Raw genomic sequence first — 25,826 nt, forward strand, 5'->3', positions numbered from 1 at the left:
ATTAGTCCTGGTGTATAAACATTGGGTTGTTATTTTGCCTGAAATGCACAAGGCCCACTACTCTGACAATTAATCTACAGATAAAACGGTCAACTGAATTCATTTCTCATCATCTCTCCTCCCTTCACACTTCTTTTTCTTCTTTGGACTTTATATGGTGGTTGGCAGCCAACTTTTCTGTGCATCACTACAACCGACTGGAGTGCGGACCTCAGTTAGTCTTTCAATCACCCACGTGGGTATATGCTCCTAAAAACCAATGAGGTGATGGCACGTGGGTATATGCTCCTAAAAAAACAATGAGGAGATGGGAGAGCCTGGACTTGCAGAGCGTTGAGCATCACAAATATAAGCAATTTCTATTTTAGCGCCTGGCCACGAAGACGCTCACGAGCAGTGTGGGTGCAAGGATTGAATAACATGTATGGGTACATTTTATTTTGCAATTCGATGCGATTGCTGTGGTCAGCATGTTATACTATGGCAGTACTGAAAATTCTATTGCAATATAGAGTGGGAAAGTGGCCATGCATTTGGACAATTAATAGACACTGCAGTAAATAAAACCTAATAAAAACATCTGTCTTGTCCAGGACCGGACTCTACACAGACCGGTGCGCCATAGCCAATCAGAGCTCTAGTAGGCCATTATGCAAATAATCAATTTGTCACAGGCGGCCTGCCATCATTCACTTTTTGAACTAGACTGTGTTTACAGGCAGTAAGTAGCAACAGAGCGACTTCAGATCATTAGAAAGCATTCGCCAAAAGCCACAAAATACACCTGCTCTGGCTTAACTTGGAGGTTATGACAGCTATAATGAATGATGCCTCATGGGTAAATCTATGATTATGACTTGGCTTATGGCAAGTTGAATCAGGTTTTTTTTGTCCGGAGCTACAACAAAAATGTCTGCTGTTGGGTGTACTGGGAAACACTGGCTTATGGGAATGGGTTGTGTGTTATTATGAAGGCTCCTAGTGGCCTGTATGATTATTATGGCTCATAGTGCGGAGTATTACAGCTCGCCCATAAAAGCACACTTAGTTTAACTGCGACAGGAGAGCTCCGAGGACTTGGCCAGTGAAACCCTGGGCAGCGTCTTGTGCGGTTGGCTCAGAACTGGGCCTTTTGTTCACTTTCACGAGTCCTCAGAGCCCGGTAACCCAGCCGGCGAGGCCCACCGCCCCCGTGTTTTACTGTGGCAGTGACAACCTCACACTCCCCAGTCTGCCCCCACCTCCACTGTCCTGGCTACTGCTGGCCACTTTACTGTTTTTACACCCACTCACAAGGGAGGAAGACCACGCTCAATGTTGTTTTACGGGTCACTGTAGAGAAGCTGATTATGTTTGAAAGTGTGAGACGGGTGTGTACAAGCGGGACGTGTGCGTGTGTGTCCGCACATGTGTTTTGGGAGGAATGGTCGGGTGACAAGATGAGCTGTGATCAATGAGCTGTCGACAGAACACTTCGGACCCGGAGGAAAGCTGGTCCCCTGACGGTCCTGGACCGTTTCAGGCCACCGGGGCAGGGGCGCCGGAGCACAAAGAGTGCTCTGTCTCTGTCAGGACCCCTCCTCCCTTCCCAAGGGTTCCACCAATGCCCCACTCCCCCTGACACTCACCATGACGACATCGGGCTGCAACGCCTCATTGGCCTGCACTCTCTCTTGATACCTCCCTCATAATAATAGTAATAATAATTGTGCTGAGTCACTCACAAGTCTTACTGTACTTTGACACAAATTACTGTTCGCCATTTGAGGTTACTGACTTTTGATCTGAAACACTTCTTTTACTTGACTCAGATTCAGTCCTTTGTCCCCTCAATGTATGTAAGATTTTGATAACTATGAAATCACCGTTATCGCCTGTCGACATTACCTTAGATGTACTTAGTAAAAAAAAATCATACTTTTCCATAAACAGTATTTCATTGACATACTAACGTTTTGTAACATCAATCTAGTATTTTTTCCTCATTCCTCCAGAAATAAACAGTTCTTGCTTTAAACAATACCCAGACTGTTTAGGCCCAATAAAAATGCACTAGAGTAGCATTTTGGACTCCCAAGCCCTGGTTACTGCATGGCTTCTGAATGAATACATGGTGTTCCAGAGGCAAGACTGACTTAAGGCCCGTTTAGGCATTTGCTTTAACACTTCACTCTGCTCAAAAGATGAAAATCGTAGAATGATTAGCAGGAGTTTGCTGACGATGGATAAAGCATAGCTGTTCGTTGGTGAAGCCAAACAGTGGCCGTGTTATCCTGTTTTGATTGGTGAATTATGGCATGACATTTATGGTATGTTCATGTTGTTCTTCGTGCAAATTTCAAAGCACCGAAGCTCTTTGCGTTTCCCAACTCTGCGCTTTTTATGAGCTGTGCTCATGTCACGTAAACCAGTAGGGTATTAATCGGTTAACTGTGCTGCATGAATTTGTGTTACAGTTTAATTTTACAGGCCACTTCATGCACAAAAAGCACAATCAATGGCGAAAGCCATTAAACATTACACTGAGAAGGCTTTCTGTAATACGTTTGTGAGATTGTAGAAGTTTTCCACGTCTAGTAACAGTAAGTTTAACCGTAAATAAAATGTCACTTGCTATTAACCTGGGTTCTATATCACAATTGGAGAGAAAATAAATCCCACGAAAAAGTGCAGCTGCAGCAGAATCCTTTCATGATGTCATGAGCCTGTCTCAGACACTCTATTAGAGGATGGTGTTGGTGTCTACTCAGCTGAACACCTCTGACTCTTATTTTGGCATCAGTCCAGTACACATCCATAATCCATTGATTGTGTTCAGTAGGAAGGAAATGTTTTGAAACAGGGAGGCATTTGAACTTGTCCAATACGAACCGTGACAAAAAAAAATGCTATGGTGTGCCCTACTGAACATGACCCAAGAGGTCAAAACCCAGCAGTTGGCCATGCTGTGGACTGTTGAGTTGAGCTGTTTTATTGAGCTGCACATCTGCCATAATGGGTGTGCCGGTGGTCCGTATTCCAGGATACCTCCTTCATTCCCTATGCCAACAAAAGGGAGGATGAATAAAGCTGCCTAGTGCTTTGATATCAGGCTTCTGTCACCCATCATAGTAATGGCACCTTAGACACCATAATAGAGCATAAGTCATTATAATAGTACAGGTGTGAGGGGAGGACAGTACAGATTTGGGAGAAGATAGATTGAAGATTCATCCTGTTCTTGTCTTCTTCCAGTGGATACCGAGTAGGCCTGAAGAGGAAAGTTTGGCTGAGACCACCAAGTACTGTGAGAGATTGTGGTCTGGGTGTGGCTATGGTTCGGTTCGATACACTCTCGGAGTAGAGACAACTAGAGGATCCAGCAGCAAGGGTAGTAGCTCAATGACAATTTGTGGATGATATTGAAGGGAAAGGAAACCCCCTACTGATGGGTCTGCAAGGCACAGTGAGGTAATGTTGGAAGTGATAGGTATTCCCTCGGGTTTTATGAAACCCTGCAACTTTCACTAGGGGGGTATGACCCCCGGACCCCCCTCAAGTCATTTTCCCAACTCTCCCCAACAGTTGTTTGTTTTAAATGAGGCTGGCGGCGATTAACTGTGTTATGTCAAGTTTATTCGCTGGCAGTTACTCGCTCGATTAAATGTTCCACTTGGTCCCCAGCAGTCGACGCAGTGGAACAGTGCAACAAGTCCCTGTGCTATCACTGTGTGTTTTTAAAAAGCCACGATGCCGGGGACCACACAGCACTTCACTCACTGTCTCCTGTGAAGTGATACACCTTTGTTAGTGGGAATGTGTGAAATGTATAGGACTATTACAAATCTGAATACTGTCTTAATTTCTTGACTGACCAAATTGTATTGTTTATCAGAGGAAAACAGTGTAATTATCATGGACACTCATTGTGTTTCCCCAAATCTACTAATGAGGAAGGCAGTTTACATTTATCTAATGTTTAGCCTATAGGCTGCTAACTAATTTGACTTTCTAAAGTCCCTTCATTGTATTACTTAGACACAGCTGACTCCAGAGGTTAAAACCAGTCCTGGCATATATCTTTATCATTTATATTTCTCCCTTTGGCTCTGACCTAACATATGATCTCTTCCAATGTATTTGTCTCTCTAAATGTTTTGAGATTCACCACAATGATGACTGGCTTTTAAAGTAAACACTCATGGTGACTGGGGTGTGATGGAGTCATCGGTCTTGACGAGTGATGATCCATTCTGCTATCTCTATGTGCTAGGAGGCCTAAACAGTTGATTTCGTGTTTGCAGTCATTTCCTGGGGGTAGTTAACGTGACGTACAGTTTGTCAGGAAAGGAGAGAAACCAGATCAGCGGAGGAAGATCGGTTCAAACTGATAAGTGGAAATGGCTACATTAACACGGGTTATAAAAAGAAACTCCATAACTGTAAGCTTTTCGTGAGCTCAGTGTCCACAGACCCACGACACATGAAGCTAGAATCTGTTTTGGAGAGAAACTGTGGTTTTTGGCAATTTTAAACAGTATTTGCTGTTCTACATTTTTACTTGTTGTCATTGGCAGTCCTCCTCGCAAGATTGAAAAAATGTCTTATTTCTGGCCATTTGAATTCTAACAAAAAATACATGAATTTATGCCTTAACATATCAATCATTGCATTCCTATATTATTAAATACAGTATTGTTTTATACTTTGTGTAGTCATTTACTGCACTTTATTAAGTATTTTCTTGGCATGCATGAAAATATAATGAATTGTCCAATTTGTTAATCCAAATGTATACATAGCCCATGTTTTATTTTCATTAGGGAGGCACTTTGAGTCTCTGGGTCAGGATTGTTCTCTAGTATTCCTGTAAGGGAATGTGATAACCTAACTCTCCCTGCGACCGCCAGAGCAAAATAACACATGCCTACTCTCCCATGTCTTAGGATTGGGTCACAAATTCTATACGTTAGTCTTGAGTAACTATGGAGCAGTTTTTTTTAAAATAAACATTTTGTCTATTGCTTTGTGTAATAAGTGACATTTTGTTTGGCCATTCTGGCTGACAGAATTGGGCATGATCCAGAGTCTCCCAAAGGATTTTGTATTTTTTTGCAGTGGGGGCAAGTGTGAGGGTGGAAGGTTCATTGCTACTAGCGGGGTGGGGGGGGGGGTGAACAAGTCTATGGGAACATGCTAGCTGTTTCCATAACCTTCCAGTCATTGAGCCAACGACTATCCGTTTAAAATCGTGTCTCGACAAAAAAAAAAATATATATATATATATATACACACACACACACACTACCATTCAAAAGTTTGGGGTCACTTAGAAATGTCCTTGTTTTTGAAAGGAAAGCATTTTTTTTGTCCATTTAAAATAACATAAAATTGATCAAAAATACAGTGTAGACATTGTTAATGTTGTAAATGACTTTTGTAGGTGGAAACGACTGATTTTGTATGGAATATCTACATAGGCGTACAGAGGCCCATTATCAGCAACCATCACTCCTGTGTTCCAGTGGCACGTTGCGTTAGCTAATCCAAGTTTATCATTTTAAAAGGCTAATTGATCATTAGAAAACCATTTTGCAATTATGTTAGCACAGCTGAAAACTGTTGTCCTCATTAAAGAAGCAATAAAACTGTCCTTCTTTAGACTAGTTGAGTATGTGGGGCATCAGCATTTGCGGGTTCGATTACAGCCTCAAAATGGCCAGAAACAAAGAACTTTCTTCTGAAACTCGTCAGTACGTTCTTGTTCTGAGATATGAAGGCTATTCCATGCGAGAAATTGTCAAGAAACGGAAGATCTCGTACAACGCTGTGTACTACTCCCTTCACAGAACAGCGCAAACTGGCTCTAACCAGAATAGAAAGAGGAGTGGGAGGCCACAGTGCACAACTGAGCAAGAGGACAAATACATTAGAGTGTCTAGTTTGAAAAACGGATGCCTCACAAGTCCTCAACTGGCAGCTTCATTAAATAGTACCCGCAAAACACCAGTCTCAATGTCAACAGTGAAGAGGCGACTCCGGGATGCTGGCCTTCTAGGCAGAGGTCCTCTGTCCAGTGTCTTTGTTCTTTTACTTTTCGTAATCTTTTCTTTTTACTGGCCAGTCTGAGATATGGCTTTTTGTTTGCAACTCTGCCTAGAAGGCCAGCATCCCGGAGTCTCCTCTTCACTCTTGACGTTGAGACTGGTGTTTTGCGGGTACTATTTAATGAAGCTGCCAGTATTTCTGATCAATTTGATGTTATTTTAAATGGACAAATGATATGCTTTTCTTTCACAAACAAGGACCCCAAACTTTTGAACGGTAGTATATATAAAAATGCATCTGTGGCCACAATGTAGCAGCAGTGGGCCACCGCTGCGAAATGAATATAGGGGGAACACTGTTGTTCTTACATACACAATGGCTTACCAAAAGCATCAGTGGTTAGCCTAGCCAGCCTTTTTTTTATTGTTTCTGCAAATCATCAAATCATGTATTCTAGTATTTCTAAGGATATACTGTATGTTAGTTATTTGAACACATATTTTTTATTTTCATCCATGACAGGTCGAAGAGTGTTAGCTGTCACATGTATGACTATACAACAATAGAAGACAAGGATTATTTTTCCTTGTATTCCCTGTCAGTCATGACAGCACAGAGAAACCTTAGTCACTGGGTTTAATTACTTCATCTTCACTTCTCCCCATGGTCCGGTTTACTTAGTGTCCTGCCACTCCCCGGCCCCAGTCTGTTAATGTTGGCTAATCTGATTCTGACAGATGATTGATAACCCCTCCCAAGTGTTCAGGATCCAAAGGATTAGCATCGTTTACTTCTGGTAGCATGCGGGTACCTCCGCTCTTAGTGACAGGAATTAATAACGTGCTGACCTCTCCAAGATAGCCATGTTTATGCATGCGGAGAGACGAGACAACCTGCTTTGGTCTGTAGCATAATTGGTGTCTGTGTGTGTCCAGGGGGACTAGAAAGGTTTGTCTAAGTTCCGGACTCATATCTTATGACATATACAATTACATTTTCCACGTTATGTGGTGTCAACATTCTTAGAAGGATTTACATGACATAAAACTGACAAAACCCTGTAAAAAATGTGCCTTTCTCTTGGAAATAGCTATGGATGTCTGTGTGTTACTATGGATGGTGACTGGCCTTTTCTATTTGGGTCACTATGACCTATTATGTTATTAATGATACTGGAGGACACTTTACATTGCTCTTTAGAACACACACACACACACACACACACACACACACACACACACACACACACACACACACACACACACACACACACACACACACACACACACACAAAGGGTTGGGTAGGTTACATTATAAATGTAATATGTGTAAATTACCAACTAGTTACCTGTACAAAATTGTAACATAACTTTTGGATTACCCAAACTCAGTAACATAATCTGATTTACTTTTTGTTACTTTTGGATTACTTTCCCCTTAAGAGGCATTAGAAGAAGACAAAAAGGATCCATCAAAAGTATCATAGTGGTCTCTGACTTGTGGTCAGACCCTCAGGTGGAACAAACTTGCGATTTTTTTCAATGCTGAATTGAATGTCATTAAGAAAATACAAAGGTGTTAATGTACTGTATTTCTTTTGCCAACATCCATTCTGAATTTAAAAGTAATCGTAGAAGTAATTTTCGCGTTTTTCAAAAGTGTCTGTAATCTGATTCAAATAATTTAGCTGGTAACGTAACTGATTACAGTTAGTTTTTTTGTAATCAGATTACGACCCTGCGCGCACACACACACCTAACCCAAGGGGCATGAGAACGGCAGAAAACATTGACAGCTTGAATGAAGCTTCACACAAAGAGCTAAACATGGGGGGGGGGGAGAAATGCAACACCATACAGTAGCCTACTACCTCCTCCAGCTCCCATAGACACGTATGCACCAGATACCGGGCGTGGCCGCCTTGTCAGACAAAGACAGAAATAAAGAGGGAAGCTATTGCTTTCAGCAGCGAGACCCCCAGTTGACCTTCCCTTGTGACCTTGGTGTGACCCCGTATTGAGGAAGGGGAGAAGTGAAACGCCTGGTATCACTGCACCAGAGTTAAATGCACGGAGACACAGACACAGTGGCTAGAAAGATAGTCTCTGTCATTGTGCGCATGCCGTAATCAGCCACACCTAGATTTTAGGTCCATGTGTGCACCTTAAAGGCCTGATTTAATTCAATATGTCATTGCGTGATATGTCATGGCTTTCTCTCAGCAGACAGCCATACTTCGGGGTAGCCTGAAGTCTTTGGTCATCCATGTATTGTGTTTGAAGAGCCACAGCCGGGCTCTTTTGACTTGAGTCATGTGGAGGTAGATATAAAGGTGCATGGCTTCAGGGTGTAACTGTACCTGGACTGAGTTATGGAATGTGTGACACTGAGCTGTAGGCTAATCACACCTGGAAATGGAGGCCAGGGGTCTCTGAATTCATCACTTCCTCCTCTGAAAGGACCTTCTCAAAATATATTTCTGAAAAACTGAATGTGACACACAATAATTCAAGTATGTTGCCAGTTATCTTGTGCAGGCAAATCCTGAGTCTATCTTGAGCTGGTGTACACCTTATCTTTTCTGTGCAAGTCCAGATATGAGGTTCGCCTTGTCTCTGTACAGTATAACCTTGTGTCAAGCCAATCTTGCTCTCTGTGTAATTTGCTGACATTTTGTCCACAGTCGACCTTGAGCATATGAGGACAGTGAAGGCTGACAAACACCAGCGCTTCTGCCAAGAGAACAGCCTCATCAGTCAGTTCGTATCTGCCAAGTCTGGAGACTCGGTGAGTTGGTTTACCTAGTGAATCACATCAAAGTGACACACGCACCATATATAAATTTAAAAAACGGCTACTGAAATACTGATGTTTTGCCAATAAGAAGATCTATTCCTGCTCATCGCTCCTCCTTTCATGCCCTGCCTTCCCTGCAGGTGTTTCTGGCATTTCAGAGAGTGGCTGCAGAGATTCTGGGGGTGAAGCTCAATAAAGCGGAGATGGAGCAGTCCCAGGTGAGCCCTTGCCTTCATTAGGCCTTTTATCTCACATTTCCCAGAGAGAATTGACCCTTCGCTAAGCCCTGCCCGCCTTGGTTACTGTTGCAACCTCAGACAACATTCCCCCTTCTAACCACTGGCGAAATCCCCTCACAATGATCTCAAACTGTGTTTTTAATACACAATTCAATCAAACACAGACTACCCCTTGGTAATCAGGAAACCCTCCGGTATGTTGTGGTGGACTTTCATTACGATGATTTCAATCACAGGAACCTGGTAAAATGAAGGTTGTAGTGTGGCTAGCCACTTGATGGCTCTGAATGCACTGTCAGCATGCAGCCAAAGTTACTAACCACGTTTGGAGCTAACTAGTGCTCTCAAATCGTATCCTGATGTCGACAGCAAATGAGAGTTGTATTCATAACATGGCTAACTTACAGTGAGCTCCAAAAGTATTGGAACAGGGTTTTTTGTTTTGTTTGTTTTGGCTCTGTACTCCAGCACTTTGGATTTGAAATGATACGATGACTATGAGGTTAAAGTGCAGACTATCAGCTTTAATTTGAGGGTATTTCTCATCCATACCGGGTGAACCGTTTAGAAATGACTTAACTTTCTGTACATAGTCCCTTCATTTTAGGGGGCCAAAACTATTGGGACAAATTCACTTATGTGTATTAAAGTAGTTAAAAGTTAAGTATTTCGTCCCATATTCATAGTACACAATGACTACATCAGGCTTGCGACTATACACATTTGTTGGAATCGTTTCTTGTTTGTTTTGTGTTTCAGATTATTTTGTGCCCAATAGAAATTAATGGTAAATAATGTATTGTGTAATTTTACATTTTGATTAACTTTTTATTGTAAATAAGAATAGAATATGTTTCTAAAGACTTCTACTGTGGATAAATGTGGATGCTACCATGATTACAGATTTTCCTGAATTAATTGTTAATAATGATGAGTGAAAAAGTTACAGACACACAAATATCATGTTCCCAAGACATGCTAAGTGAGGGCACTTGGAGTGTGGGGTCAGGAAAACAACCTCTCACTCAACGTCAACAAAACAAAAGAGATGATCGTGGACTTCAGGAAACAGCAGAGGGAGCACCCCCTTATCCACACCTTGGAGAAGGTGAAAAGTTTTAGTTCCTCGGCGAACACATCATGGACAAACTGAAATGGTCCACCCACACAGACAGCATGGTGAAGAAGGTGCAACAGCGCCTCTTCAACCTCAGGAGGCTGAAGAAATTCGGCTTGTCACCAAAAGCACTCACAAAGCTTTACAGATGCACAATCGAGAGCATCCTGTCGGTCTGTATCACTGCCTGGTACGGCAACTGCTCCGCCCACAACCGTAAGGCTCTCCAGAGGGTAGTGAGGTTTGCACAACGCATCACGGGGGCAAACGACCTGCCCTCCAGGACACCTACACCACCCGATGTCACAGAAAGGCCAAGAAGATCATCAAGGACAACAACCACCCGAGCCACTGCCTGTTCACCCCGCTACCATCCAGAAGGCGAGGTCAGTACAGGTGCATCAAAGCTGGGACCGAGAGACTGAAAAATAGATTCTATCTCAAGGCCATCAGCCTGTTAAACAGCTATCACTAACACAGTGAGGCTGCTGCCTACATACAGAGAAGTCATTGGCCACTTTACTAAATGGATCAGTAGTCACTTTAATAATGCCACTTTAATAATGTTTAAATATCTTGCGTTACTCATCTCATATGTATATACTGTATTTTATACTATCTATTACATTTTGCCTATGCTGCTCGGTCATCGCTCATCCATATATTTATATGTATATATTTTTATTCCATCCCTTTACTTACACTACCGTTCAAAAGTTTGGGGTCACTTAGAAATGTCCTTGTTTTTGAAAGATTTTTTTTTTTTTTTGTCCATTTAAAATAACATCAAATTGATCAACACTGGAAACAGCAGATCTTCTTTTTTTTATGGAATATCTAAATAGGCATACAGAGGCCCATTATCAGCAACCATCACTCCTGTGTTCCAATGGCATGTTGTGTTAGCTATTCCAAGTTTATAATTTTAAAAGGCAAATTTCTCATTAGAAAACCGTTTTGCAAAAATGTTAGCACAGCTGAAAACTGTTGTGCTGATTTAAAGAAGCAATAAAACTGGCCTTCTTTAGACTAGTTGAGTATGTGGAGCATCAGCATTTGTGGGTTCGATTACAGCCTCAAAATGGCCAGAAACAAAGAACTTTCTTCTGAAACTCGTCAGTACGTTCTTGTTCTGAGATATGAAGGCTATTCCATGCGAGAAATTGTCAAGAAACGGAAGATCTCGTACAACGCTGTGTACTACTCCCTTCACAGAACAGTGCAAACTGGCTCTAACCAGAATAGAAAGAGGGGTGGGAGGCCACAGTGCACAACTGAGCATGAGGACAAGTACATTAGAGTGTCTAGTTTGAAAAACGGATGCCTCACAAGTCCTCAACTGGCAGCTTCATTAAATAGTACCCGCAAAACACCGGTCTCAACGTCAACAGTGAAGAGGTGTCTCTGGGAAGCTGGCCTTCTAGACAGAGGTCCTCTGTCCAGTGTCTTTGTTCTTTTACTTTTTGTAATTGTTAGATTACTGTTAGATATTACTGCACTGTCGGGAACTAAAAGCACAAGCATTTCGCTACACTCGCAATAACATCTGCTAATCATGTGTATGTAACCAATAACATTTGATTTGATTTGACCTCATCCTTTACAATAACAGGGGAGGTTAGCATTTTTTGGGGAGGGTATGATATTTGTACGTCTAACTTTCTCACTCATCATTATTCATGATTCATTCAGGATTATTGGTAACCATGGTAGCATCCACATTAATGTACACGTGTTTAGACTGTTCTTTTTTATAATACAAGGTATTCCAAAATGACACAATTCATTATTTAACATTAATTTCTATTGGGCACAAAATAATCTGAAACACAACCAAAACAAACAGCAAATGCGTCCAACAAGTTTGTAGAGTCACAAACTTGATGTAATCATTGTGTTTTAGGAATATGGTCCAAAATACTAAACTTTTGATTACTTTAATACACAAGTGAATTTGTCCCAATACTTTCGGTCCCCTAAAATGGGGGTACTAAGTATAAAAAGTGCTGTAATTTCTAAACAGTTCACCCGATATGATTGAAAATACCCTCCAAATTAAAGCTTTTTAACCTCATAGTCATTGTATCATTTCAAATCCAAAATTCTGGAGTGCAAGCACCCCAAAAATGTCACTGTTCCAATACTTTTGGAGCTCACTGTAGCAAGGTAATATTCATTTTGAAAAAATAAGTTATATTAGCTGGCTGGCTGGCTGGCAGCTATACAATGACTAGCTAGGGTTAACATTGGCTGGCCAAGAGACTAGCTAACCAGAGAGCTAGCTAACCAGCTGAGCTAGCAAACAATGTAACTAAAGTATAATTTCAGATTAGAAAAATAACCCAACAGGCTCTGCATTTTAGATCACAGTACCAGTACCCCGGTGCACTGTTACATTATTTAGCCATTTAAAAAAATGTGTTTTTGGAAGAAAACTCAGTTTTTGTAATGGTTTTCATGTGTTTCAAACGTGAGCTTGTCCAAGGTGTCGGACTCGATGACCGTTCCTATCCATTGGAGTGCTGCTATTGGTTGCCCAAAATCTGGGGCGGGGCTTAGCGAAGGGTAAATTATGTAGCAAGTCATGTTGCCATTGTTTGGATGGTTTCTTATAACCACACGCATGTACACAAGGTCAAACAGTGTGTGCCAGGTCACAGGACCCTTGTTACTCAAGTTATGCTGTACCTGCGACTGTCCATCTGTAAATACAGCCACATTGATGACGTTAGAGCCCAATCGTGCGTGAGGCGAGAGGTGAAGAGGTTGGCAGTGTAGGGTGGGAAGGTTAGGATGCGTCCTCTGATTTATTGAGTTTATCTCCCTCTGAGCTCGGCCTCTGTGAACCAGCCAGACCAGGTGGCCCCGTCACTGGTGACAGAGGTGGGATTACTCAGGGCACCTCCCCCAGAGGCATTCATCCTGCTTGTGATATGACTGGTTGGTGCCACGCTGGCTAGAGTGGCTGATGAGGTTGGGGCTATGGGGAGGTCAGGACCTCAAGAGAAGGGAGAGGACCAAGGGAGCGAAGGCTAGGAGACGACTCTCAAACACACTTCCACCCCCACCCTGCCTCTTTTGCTGTCAACAGACAGGCTAATGAAGGTGTCCATCTCCGCTCCCCTCCGTCACCTCCCATGATAGCTACCTCAATAAACCCAAGTGCTTTAATCCAAGCTAAACAAGCTGGATGAGTGGTCTGATCTAGGGCTTTTGAGGTGACTGTATTACCGCCACACCAGCAGTCATGAGTCTCATGACTGCCGTAGTAAAATTCGACGTGACTATAGAGTGAGGGTAATCTCCTCTTATGCACTCTGGACATTCTGACATCAATACAAATACAATGCAAAATCACATCAAATACTTATCATCAAAACAGTATCATGCTTTTAAAACTCGCCTCACTGTGATGATTGATGTGAAGAAAGAAGTTTAACAACAGGTTGAAACTGAGTGGGAAACATGGTCATTGTGGATGTTGTTTCAAAGCCTAACACAAATGAAATGGACAGCGCTTTCTAATGTGATGATTAATTCAAAACACCCATACACATACTGTATTAGAGCTTATACATACGCATAGGCTTATGAGCCTGAAAAAAAAACAGTATTAAAATGATTGTGCCATAATACAATACATAGCCTATTGTGTATTACACACAGCAGAAAAACATTACTTTTTTTTAACTGATTTTAAGATGTCTTTGGTACATAATTGGTCTACCCTATACTCCAAAATTAAACAAATTCTAGTAAATGATGAGTTTGGACTGTATTATTATGCATACTGGATGGATTGGTTATATTATGCTACGCTACAAACTGTCTATCCATGAGTCTGGGAGAAACAGTGGTTGATATGTGGAGTGAAATAGGTGTTCTTATAAGCCCAGACATTTCTTTGTGTAATCCCGTGTGAAAGCAGGGTTTTGATGGTTGCTCATATTAAGCACATGCTCTGCTATAAAACCAGAGTAGCCTACCCGGCATGATTGAAAAATGAACAGACTTTCTCAAATCATCAATAGCCTATAGTCGCATCATGTAGCCCATATATGTTTTACATTCTAAGGTTTGTGTCATTCACTACTAAAGTTGCCAAATAACTCTAAATCTAGCATATAGGACCTGTTTCAAATGATTACTTTTACGCTCTACATAGCTACTTCATATGCACACTCGCCCCGGAATGGGAAAAATATAATTTCTATTTTAGTCAGCTAAGTTCAATTATATTATTTCTACTATAAAAACCTATATACAATAATGGCCTGGGACTTACAAGCATATCTTGCCAGCTAAATGAATAAGCCTACAGCCTATGGCATGGAGTATAGCCGGGGAATGTAACATACAGTAGACCAACTCATATTCTGTTCTTCTGAAATACATTTCTTATCATAAGATTTCTGTAGACCTGCCTAAAATAAATTGATTTATTGTGATGGTGTATAATAAATTGATTTATTAAACTTTTTAAAATGTAGATGTTCCAAAGGCGCGCATGAGTGGCTTGTATGTGGCTTGTAAGCGTAGAGACCTAGAAATTCTAAATTAGTTTGTTTATTAATGGTCAGTTACCATGAGACGGCAGTTATTTGCATGACAATAACCGTCTGACACAATTTCATGACCGCCCTAGTCTGATCTGATCTGCCTGTCACAGAGATGATCTATGATGTTCATGTTGTTCATGGGTCACTTCAGGGATGCAAGTTAACCAAATAAATGTTTATACATAAAATAAGTAATATTTTAGTGGAGTGAAGACTATCCCACTTCAATGGTGTGTCTTCATCTTGGATAGAGAAAGGGTCAGGTTTCTAGGCTACAGTAGTTGAAGGCCTCAACATTCACTGGAGATAGACACAGACAAAGAAAATAGAAGTAGAAAGAAAAGTAATAGATAAATAAGTATAGATAAAAATAAATTGGGGGGGGCGATCTTGTTGCTGTGCAGTGTTATCAATGGGAGGAGGGATGTTCTGATTTATAGCCAAATGGATTTGGGGAAGGAGGTCAAGGGCAGCTCCAGGTTATTGTTGGGAGGCAGGACAGCCTGATTATCAGCTGTCAGGTTTAGAGAGCTGTACATGGGGGTCAGGGACCTTGACAAGATCTTATCGGCCTGGGAGCCCACTCCATCATGGTCCCCTGTCTGGACGATCAGATACTGGGGCCGCTGATCACTCACAGGGTCCGACACCAGGCATCGGCAGCTCGTTAATCAGAATAGCCAACCAGTGCCTGGGTTACAACCACGATCTCTGCAATTTGCTCACTGCCCAATCCAGGTCTGAGGTCTAACTGTAAGTTCAGAAACCGTTCGTCCAATTACTGCTACTCAATATCCAGGGCCCGTATTCATAAAACTTCTCAGAGAAAAAGTGCTGATCTAGAATCAGTTTAGCCTTTTAGATCATAATTAATAAGATTACATGGACATGGGGGGGAGACCTCGAATACCTCTCCTCAATGAAGATGTAATGGTTGATTTAAAACTTGGCATGGTAACATGTTAGTAGATGAGGAGCTGAGAACGCACACCCCAAAACAGTTAATGAAGTGCAGACTAGTGGCTTAAACTTAAACAAATGTAAAGTCTCACTCCCAGATCTTTATGGATAAACCAACATTTGGCACACCATTCATATCAGGCGGGGAGTATTATTATACATGAGTGTTCTTCATTTGTACATGGAGAAATGTTTCATAAATGTATCTTGTTCATGGACATTTGGCTGTGTAAACCGGGGAACATGTCATTAGTATGTTCTTCTGTTAAATCCATTTATCTTTCTCATTTCTCTCCGTCACCTCCACGACCCTGTCTTCACCTTTCCCCATCCTCCATTCCAACCAACTGTACCTCCCGTCTGCATCTTTGTTTTCATTCCTGTCTTCTCTCTCTTTTCATTCCACACCTCATCTCTACCCACGCATCTCCTTTTCTATCCCTCTCTCCTGCCTGGTTTTGTCTCCTTCCATCTCTCTGCTGGTGTGGTGGTGTGTTATGCTGCTCAGAGGATCGTGAAAGCTGAGCTGGTGGACTACCCTCAGGACGAAGCCCCCATTAGACAAGAGAGCAATCAGAGCAAAATCTGTTCTGTTCAATAATTGGAAGTATGTTTACACACAGTCACACATAGATGTATTTATCTCCTGAAATATATCTATTAGTGCCTGGTGTAAAAACACAATTAAAGCATCTTATAAAGTGGTTGTGGTGGTAATGGTAGCTGTTTTCATTGTATTTTAATTGTGGGAATTGAGTTACAGTTGAAGTTGGAAGTTTGCATACACTTATTAAGTTGGAGTCATTAGAACTTGTTTTTCAACCACTCCACAAATTTCTTGTTAACAAACTAAAGTTTTGGCAAGTCAGTTAGGACATTTACTTTGTGCATGACACACAAGTAGTTTTTCCAACAATTGTTTACAGACAGATTATTTCACTTATAATTCACTGTATCACAATTCCAGTGGGTCAGAAGTTTACATCCACTAAGTTGACTGTGCCTTTAAACAGCTTGGAAAATTCCAGTAAATGATGTCATGGCTTTAGAAGCTTCTGATAGGCTAATTAATCTCATTTGATTAAATTTGAGGTGTACCTGTGGATGTATTTCAAGGTCTACCTTCAAACTCAGTGCCTCTTTGCTTGACATCATGGGAAAATCTAAAGAAATCAGCCAAGACCTCAGAGAAAAAATGTAGACCTCCAGAAGTCTGTTTCATCCTTGGGAGCAATTTCCAAATGTCTGAAGGTACCACTATCATCTGTACAAACAATAGTATGCAAGTATAAACACCATGGGACCACGCAGCCGTCATACCGCTTAGGAAGGAGACGCATTCTGTCTCCTAGAGATTAATGTACTTTGGTGCGAAAAGTGCAAATCAATCCCAGAACAACAGCAAAGGACCTTGTGAAGATGCTGGAGGAAACAGGTACAAAAGTATCTATATCCACAGTAAAACGAGTCCTATATCGACATAACCTGAAAGGCCGCTCAGCAAGGAAGAAGCCACTGCTCCAGAACCGCCATAAAATAGCCATACTATGGTTTGCAACTGCACATGGGGACAAAGATCATACTTTTTGGAGAAATGTCCTCTGGTCTGATGAAACAAAAGTAGAACTGTTTGGCCATAATGATCATCATTGTGTTTGGAGGAAAAAGGGGGAGGCTTGTAAGCCGAAGAACACCATCCCTACTGTGAAGCGCGGGGGTGGCAGCATCATATTTTGGGGGTGCTTTGCTGCAGGAGGGTCTGGTGCACTTCACAAAATAGATGGCATCACGAGGGAGGAAAATTATGTGGAAATATTGAAGCAACATCTCAAGACATCAGTCAGGAAGTTAAAGCTTGGTCGCAAATGGGTCTTCCAAATGGACAATGACCCCAAGCATACTTCCAAAGTTATGGTAAAATGGCTTAAGGACAACAAAGTCAAGGTATTGGAGTGGCCATCACAAATCCCTGACCTCAATCCTATAGAAAATGTCTGTAAAGAACTGAAAAAGCGTGTGCGAGCAAGGAGGCCTACAAACCTGACTCAGTTATACCAGCTGTGTCAGGAGGAATGGGCTAAAATTCACCCAATTTAATGTGGGAAACTTGTGGAAGGCTACCCGAAATGTTTGACCCAAGTTAAACAATTTAAAGGCAATGCTACCAAATACTAATTGAGTGTATGTAAACTTCTGACCCATTGGGAATGTGATGAAAGTTATAAAAGCTGAAAAATCATTCTCTCCTATTATTCTGACATTTCACATTCTTAAAATAAAGTGGTGATCTTAACTGAACTAAGACAATTTTTACTAGGATTAAATGTCAGGAATTTATTTGGGTAAACTGTATGTAAACTTCCGACAAATAGCATAATTTTCTGGAATTTTCCAAGCTGTTTAAAAGCACAGTCAACTTAGTGTATGTAACCCACTAGAATTGGGATACTTTGAATTATAAGTGAAATAATCTGTCTGTAAACAATTGTTGGAAATGCACAAAGCTGATGTCCTAACCAACTTGACAAAACTATAGTTTGTTACCAAGAAATTTGTGGTGGTTGAAAAATGAGTTTTAATGACTCCAACCTAAGTGTATGTAAACTTCCGACTTCAACCCTATTTACTGTAGATCAGATCTTTACTGTAGAGAAGATTTTCCATCTTTATTTTTACCACAACATTCATCCATTAGTTTGTATACTTCAGTTTACATGTTTTTCTGAATCTGAAAAATGTAATGCATTTGAATTATACAAGTAAGCTCTGGGGCCTGGGAAGGAAGACCTGGGGTCTGCTTTAAGTTGTCCGTATAGATTTCTGAACTATGCCAGAACAAATGACAAATATTTAGTAGTATCAGTTAGGTAATTTAATCTTAAATTGTGTAATTTGTGAATAAATCAGATGGATTTTTTAGTGTGGAGGCAACTTTCTCATATTTTGCCTCTGTTTATGTCTGTCTTTATGTCTGTGTGTTTCCATAGCGTGTGGTGAAGGCAGATATCGTGAACTACAGTCAAGAGCCTGTGGCGAGGACAGTCAACCCCCCGCGCAGCTCCATTTGTGTGGTGCAGTGACCCCCTCTCCCCCCACCTTCCCTCTTGCCCCTCCACAAACTGAATACAGCAGTGAGGGCCTCTGACCAGCAGGCTGCCCCAACACACTGGCCCATAGCCAGAGCAGGAGAATTGAGCTGGCCTGGTTCTTTCTGCTGTACACACACACACCGATTCCTCCCTTCTCTCTCTCAACGCACAAGTCTTCAGAAAGGCTGTAAATCAGTATTTCCTTTTTTTAAGGTTTTCAGGGTCATCGGACCAAGTACTGCATATTTTAAGATTTATATATGAGAATCTCTCTGTATGTACAGTATGTATATTTACAGCGACCCCACAGTATATTCCACAGTATATTCCTGGTTTCAGTATTTAATATCTTTTCATGAATTATTTTTTGAGTAGTAACCAGCTTTGGCTATAGCAGACACCTGTTGAAAGTTATGCTGAAAGGAAATGGGACCTCCACTTTTTTAGCAGTTTAAACACATTTGTCAATATTTATTTTATTTTTGAGAAACTGTTACTATTTTGACATATTTTTTCTACTATCTTCATTGTCAATTATTCTTTAAATGACCATTTGATTGTATATAGATATGAACAGTTGGTTTCTATAACAGAAAAATATACATAAACCACTGTTTTCCAAAATGTATTTTTAATGATAGAATGGGTTTTCCCTCTGCTGTTGTGTATACAGATGCAATATCTTAATTTGATCATCCTGTTGTTGCAGGAACTTTCCTGTAAACTTGTAGTGTATTTGACATTTAAAAAGGCTTCTAAAGCTAGTATTTTCCACTTTCAGACTTAATTTGCCATAACGGAAAATGTATCAACCCCTACAAAAAATGTCCATTAATTATAATCGCATAACAATGAACAATTCCTGTTGCTGCAGGATTATTTTCCTGCTGTGTGAAACTGGCTCAAATTAAGATCCGATATCTGTATGCTAAATATCAGGATTAGTTTTATCGCTCTAAGTGGTACAGTCCACACCTCCCACTACCCCCTCTCCCACAGCTCCCAGTGCTGAAACAGGAGTGGTGGGATGAGCTTGGGTAGGTCGGTGGGGCAAGGAGCTATTTGGGGGCAGAGAGTGGTGAAGAAAGAAGGGGCTGCTTCATTGGTATACAGATGTACTAGTAAGCAATCAGGCCCTATGGGGTGTGGTATATGGCCAATATACCAGGCTAAGTTCTGTTCTTATGCACAATTCAACTCTGAGTTTCTGGCTACAGCCCTTAGCTGTGGTATATTGGCCATATACCACAAACCCAGAGGTTCCTTATTGCTTTTATAAACTGGTTACCAACGTAAGTAGAACAGTAAAAACAAACGTTTTGTCATACCTGTGGTATATGGTCTGATACACCACATCTTTCAGCCAATTAGCTTTCAGAGTTCAAACCACCCGGTTTATATTGTCTGTTAAACAACGGGTGAGTCTAATCCTGAATACTGATTGGTTAAAACCGCATTCCAGCCGGTGTCTATTCCACAAGTTACCACCGGCTAAATCTATGACATTAACATGCCTATATACTCTGTTCCATCTGACTGCGCAATCCACTGTCTCATCAGCCCAGCCAAGCAATTTATAAACTTGATCTCCACTATAAAAAGCATCTAGACATCATCTAATTTCTTTTCGACTAACATTTCATTTTCAACAGCAGAGATTTGTATACTGTAAACCTTGCTATCTTTCTCTCCGACATTTGCAACATTGTTTCAATATCAAATTCAATCTCCAGCTGTCCCATAATAGTGAATGTGTCGAGAGGAGACAGGCAGGCAGCGTTTCTTAGCCAGTCAAAGTCATGAATCAGCTGGCATCCTTTTTATGGATATGTACAAATAAATGTAAATTTAAAACAGTTCAAACGAAACAAAGTGCAGCTAGTTTGCGGTCTTTCCAGCTTCAGTTCGAAGTGATTGTGTTGCTGTGTTGTTGGCTAGCTCCTCTGAACAACAGTGTCCTGACGAGTGAGCACATTTTCTATGGCAGGCGAAATCGCGCCTCATTAGCTCATTGTTATTGATGTATCCAAATAAATGTCACTAGAAAACTGCTTATGCAATTGCAGCTACTTTACTGTCATTCTGACTGTAAGTTAGTCATCATTGGCTAGCTAGCAAGCAAGGGATAAGAACATTGCCAGGCAGTATGGCAATTGAACATTTAGAAACTAACGACTGGGTCGCGCCAATAGATACAGAACAAAAACACTGAAGACTGGGTCGCGTCTCTGGCAACTGAACCAATAGAACGAACAACCAGCCGGCTTGGGTAGCAACCCTAGATTTGTGTCGGGGCTATATCCTGTGGAAGGATGAAATAGTATGAATACATTTCTGAAAATAACGTTTTTAATGAAAATATGTAAATCATTATTTGAACATGTTGGTAACCCGTTGTATAGACGCGATAATTCCCTCGAAGCCGGTGTTTGGAGGATATATTGACTTTGTCTCGGGCTTAGCAACACCCGTGTCAATATATCCTCCAAACACCGGCTTCGAGGGCATATACCACGGCTTTCAGCCAATCAGCATCCAGGAGCCGAACTACCCGGTTTATAATCTTAATTTGATCACTCTTTGGTTGATGAGAATTTTTCTGCGCGCAGGATGAGCAGATGAGCTTTGTGATTTACATAAATTCACTGAAAACCCACACCAACACACAGTTATATTAGCAGTGTTGCATTTTTCATGTAGCCTAATTTTGCCCAACCACCGATCAAGCAACATTATGGACTAAACTTTCAAATCCTGTTGCTGCAGGATTATTTTGCTACGACAATACTGTTCAAAGTAAGATCCAACATCTGTAAAAACGATGTGCTGAATGTAAAATGAACCGCTGGCTTTATTTAGAGTGTGCTCAAGGAATATGTCACTATAAAATATAGCTTCTGCATTCTTAGTGCTCCACAGTGCCCTTCTAAAAGGAAAGGTTTAGATGTTTAGGCACTGTAAATGGAATCTAGTTTTATTTCACTTGCCAATTAGCAGCTTCCTTGAACAACTGTGATTTCCCATTACTTTCAAGACCTAATAATAACATTAATAACAGGTGTTAGTTAGAAAAAAGAAACTTTTGATTTAACCTGATCAATTAGGAATTTCAGTTTTTCTGCCACTCTACATTTGTGAAATTGACCAATTACCCAAAAAGTATCTATTTCCCTGATTTATATTTTTGTGTTGATTGCATCTTTAATTGAAGCATCATTCAGTTTCATGCGATGCATATCAAGACCGTATTTTGCGGGAAAGCCTATGTAGTCCTAGTTGAAATATATTTGGCATAGAACAATTCTGTTGCTGTTTTTAACCTTGACAATGGATAAAAATATGAAATTTAAATATGAACTGGAGCAGCTTAAAGGTATGACAATTCATCTTAGCTGTATGTTTATAGCCTTATTCAACTGTCTGTTGTAGAACAGAAAAGACTGCAATGAAGAACTGCTTTGATACATGAAATGTCTTCATAGGATCTTCATCTTGTCCAAGCAAGCTGAATAATAGCCAACTTACACTCTTATATAAAAAGGTTATATCTATAACCTAAAAGGGTTCTTTGTCTGTTCCCATGGGAGAACCATTTCAATAAATATGTTGTGTTCCATGTAGAACCCTTTCCACGGTTACCCCATGGGGACAGCCAAACCGTTTTTTGGAACCCTTTTTTCTAAGAGTGTATACATACATAAATTATAGGCATGTGTTGTTTTGTACTCGTCCCTGCTTTGTCTTGTAGTTTGTATTTGTCAAAATGTTTTCTTCAACCAATATGTTGTACTTGCACACAGAGGATGTCAACATTGTATTTGTAGTACACCAGAAAATACATGACAAGACATGGTGGCATGGTTGGATTTTACTCTGTAAACCATGGTGTTCGCCTTGTGTAAATTATATATTTGTAAATTATCTGCATTGTTTTGTGGAAGATCTTATTTATAAAATGCTGCTCACATTTCAGTGAGATGTCAAGAACTCCTCTCGTTGGATGTAATTGCCTCTGTGTCATAAACACAAAATCAAGAAGTTAAGTATGAAAAAGAATGGTATATCCTCTGTACACTTAGAAAATGGTTGTTTTAATGAACATTCAAAAGTGGTATAGATCTTGTGTTTGTATATGAACAATAAAAATGCTATAAAGTGCAATAGTTTATATATTATTACTGATGCATATAGTTTCCTAGGTGGATTTCAGGAAATAATTATTATGTTAGTTTGTGAGGTTAGTGTGAGTGTATGCTTCATTTCCTGTGTGTGTGTGTGTGCACGTGCGCTGTCATGCAGGCACACACACTTGTAATTGATTGACAGTAACGGCTTTCTTCCTGGGATGAAGGAGAGGACCAAAACGCAGCGCGGCTAGTGTTCAACATGATTTAATAAAGATAATAACGTGAACACTACAAGCAACAAAATAATAAATGTGAAAACCGAAAACAGTCCTATCTGGTGCGGAACACAAAGACAGGAAACAACCACCCACAAACCCCAACACAAAACAAGCCACCTAAATATGGTTCCCAATCAGAGACAATGACAAACACCGGCTTCTGATTGAGAACCATATCAGGCATACATAGAAATGGACAAACTAGACACACAACATAGAATGCCCACCCAGCTCACGTCCTGACCAACACTAAAACAAGTAAAACACACAAGAACTATGGTCAGAACGTGACATTGACATTACTGATGTTGACTGATCACCATGTGATTTTCCAACATATTGCTGTACGTTGGTCTGGACACACAATGTGGTTAATTTGTGCATATTTATCCTGTATGTTAAACACCGTTATCTAAAACTGATTTTAAATTGGGTGGTTCAAGCCCTGAATGCTGATTGACTGAAAACCCTGGTATTTTTACTCTTCTAATTATTATTTTTACTCTTCTAATTGTAAATTGGGATTTATTAAGAACATCGGGTTCAGCACTACAGAATAGAGTCCATTAATTAATTAAGCAATAAGGCCTGAGGGAGTGTGGTATATGGCCAATATACCACGACTAAGGGATGTATCCAGGCATTCTGCGTTGTGCATAAGAACAGCCCTTAGCTGTGGTATATTGGCCATATACCACACTCCCTCAGGCCTTATTGCTTAATTAATTAATGGACTCTATTCTGTTGTGCTGAACCTGATGTTCTTAATAAATCCCAATTTATAGTAAGAGGAAGAACATTGGCTGTTCCCATTCCAAAGGTGTACAATGAGCAACTGATACAGAGATAAAGTGAAGTAACAGAGTAATACCTCTCAGCATGAAATAAAGGGACTGTCATCTATGGATATGCACAGTATAATGATGTGTAGTGTCCCAAGGCCACTGTGCCATTTTTCACCCCAGGTGGGACAATGCAAACCAATAGAATGGGGCCCCATGGGACCTGAGGAGCTTGGCGAGATGGAAGGTCAGGTAGCCTAGCTAGAGCAGATTAAGGATCCATGAGAAATTTAAGCATAGGAGGTAACCCCCCCCCCCCCATACAGACCGAGTTAAGACTCCAAAAGCTATTGAGGCACCTGGCTTTTGTTCCTTAAATCTGCACTGAAACGGGTCCTACAGATGTTCCAAATGCCAGCCGTTGTATTAATTAATCACTTAAATAGTTCGGCCTTTTGTCATCTTCACAAAATTGTAAGAGGGGTTTGGTTTCAGGTGTAACTGTTTTTCTGAATCAAGGTCATGAAAACCTTTCTGTAGGCCTATTTAGACAAAGGTTTAAAGGTGATGGAAACCATAGAGAAGAACAAAACAAAGATAGGCGTCCTTTAATAAACAAATATAAAGGTGGAAACTGCCTTTTTTAGTTTACCTGTTGCAGTTTTTGTGTTGCTAAACAAAACAGTTATCTCATGAAGAAGCGCGAGCCTTTGCAACAGACACAGCTGGAGTCATTCCAGCACACGTGCATTGTTTCGCTTGAGTGGATTGTCTCTACTGAATTTTTGTCAAGAGCTGTCACCAACACTGACAGGCGAGTCTCACCCTTGGCTTTTCCACTGTTTAGACAGGTGTTTTAGTAAAGAAAACAACTGCAGACAGTTTCCAGTTTAAATACTCAACAACAGTGAAGTTCCACAAAAAAGATGGGAAAAAATAAGAATACCGCGGACAATAATGCGACCAAAGGGGCAAGGTTTTGACAGATTGATTGGCAAGCGGGTTTGAGTATTTTGCCTTCCTGTTTCTCAGCTGAGAGTTTGTTAATTATGAGTGATTGTGTGCTTAAAATGGGGAATGTTCTTTTCAAATGGAAAGTTTGCTACAAAAGGAAAGTAGCCTATTGCATGAATTTAAGAGCGAGTGAATGGACATTTGTAAAAATAAATATGGGATGCTGTTCATATTAACTTGTGTGTTGTTTAAAGGTCCAATGCATCTGTTTTTATCTCAATATCAAATCCTTTCTGGGTAACAATTAAGTACCTTACTGTGATTGTTCTCAATGAAAATGGTCAGAAAGAAACAATAACTTTTTAGCAAATAGCAATTTCTCAAGTAAGAATTGAGACTGTCTGGGAGTGGTCTGAGTGGAAAACTGAAACCTAGTGGTTATTGGCAGAATGGTTTGGAACTCTCTTATTGGTCTGTTAACTTTTTGACTGGCTGGTGATGTCACCAGGCAGGCCAAAACTCCATCCCACCAAAACAGGCTGAAATTTCAGGCGGTCTTTTCAAACAGCTCTGAAACCTAAAAGGGCATTATCACCATTTGCACATTTCACAGTATTATTCCAACCTCATAGTGTGGAAGTATATATATAAAACACAGGCAAATCCTATTTTTGACTGCACTGGGCCTTTAAACTACAACAAGTTAAATGGCAAGTTCTACTATGCTGAGAATCTTTTTTTCCACATATAATTATGTAGGCCTGCTAGAAGCTCAGTTCTCAGTGTACAGACCTGTGTTATCTCAAAGTCAGTAGGCATCATCAAGGCAGCGTTACTGTTTTTAATATCTCTAGCCCGACCCCCCCCCCCCCCCCCCCCCTTCACCCCCTTGCTCTTT

General features: G+C 40.7%; 1 protein-coding gene across 2 annotated transcripts in view; it reads left to right on the forward strand.

Moving 5' to 3' along the window:
• LOC129858164 (ras-related protein Rab-28-like) overlaps nt 1-22,948 on the forward strand; it is a gene marked incomplete at its 5' end in the record, with an annotated part of 43,283 nt that extends 20,335 nt beyond the window's left edge. Inside the window, 4 exon segments of one of the 2 annotated variants that reach the window (XM_055927177.1) lie at nt 8,711-8,814; nt 8,964-9,041; nt 16,207-16,305; nt 18,686-18,775. In XM_055927177.1, coding sequence (XP_055783152.1) covers nt 8,711-8,814; nt 8,964-9,041; nt 16,207-16,299 — 275 coding nt within the window. 2 annotated transcript variants of the gene reach the window in all.
• Nucleotides 22,949-25,826: the final 2,878 nt, after the last annotated feature.

This window comes from Salvelinus fontinalis, chromosome 6 (assembly GCF_029448725.1).
Source record: "Salvelinus fontinalis isolate EN_2023a chromosome 6, ASM2944872v1, whole genome shotgun sequence".
NCBI lineage: Eukaryota > Metazoa > Chordata > Actinopteri > Salmoniformes > Salmonidae > Salvelinus > Salvelinus fontinalis.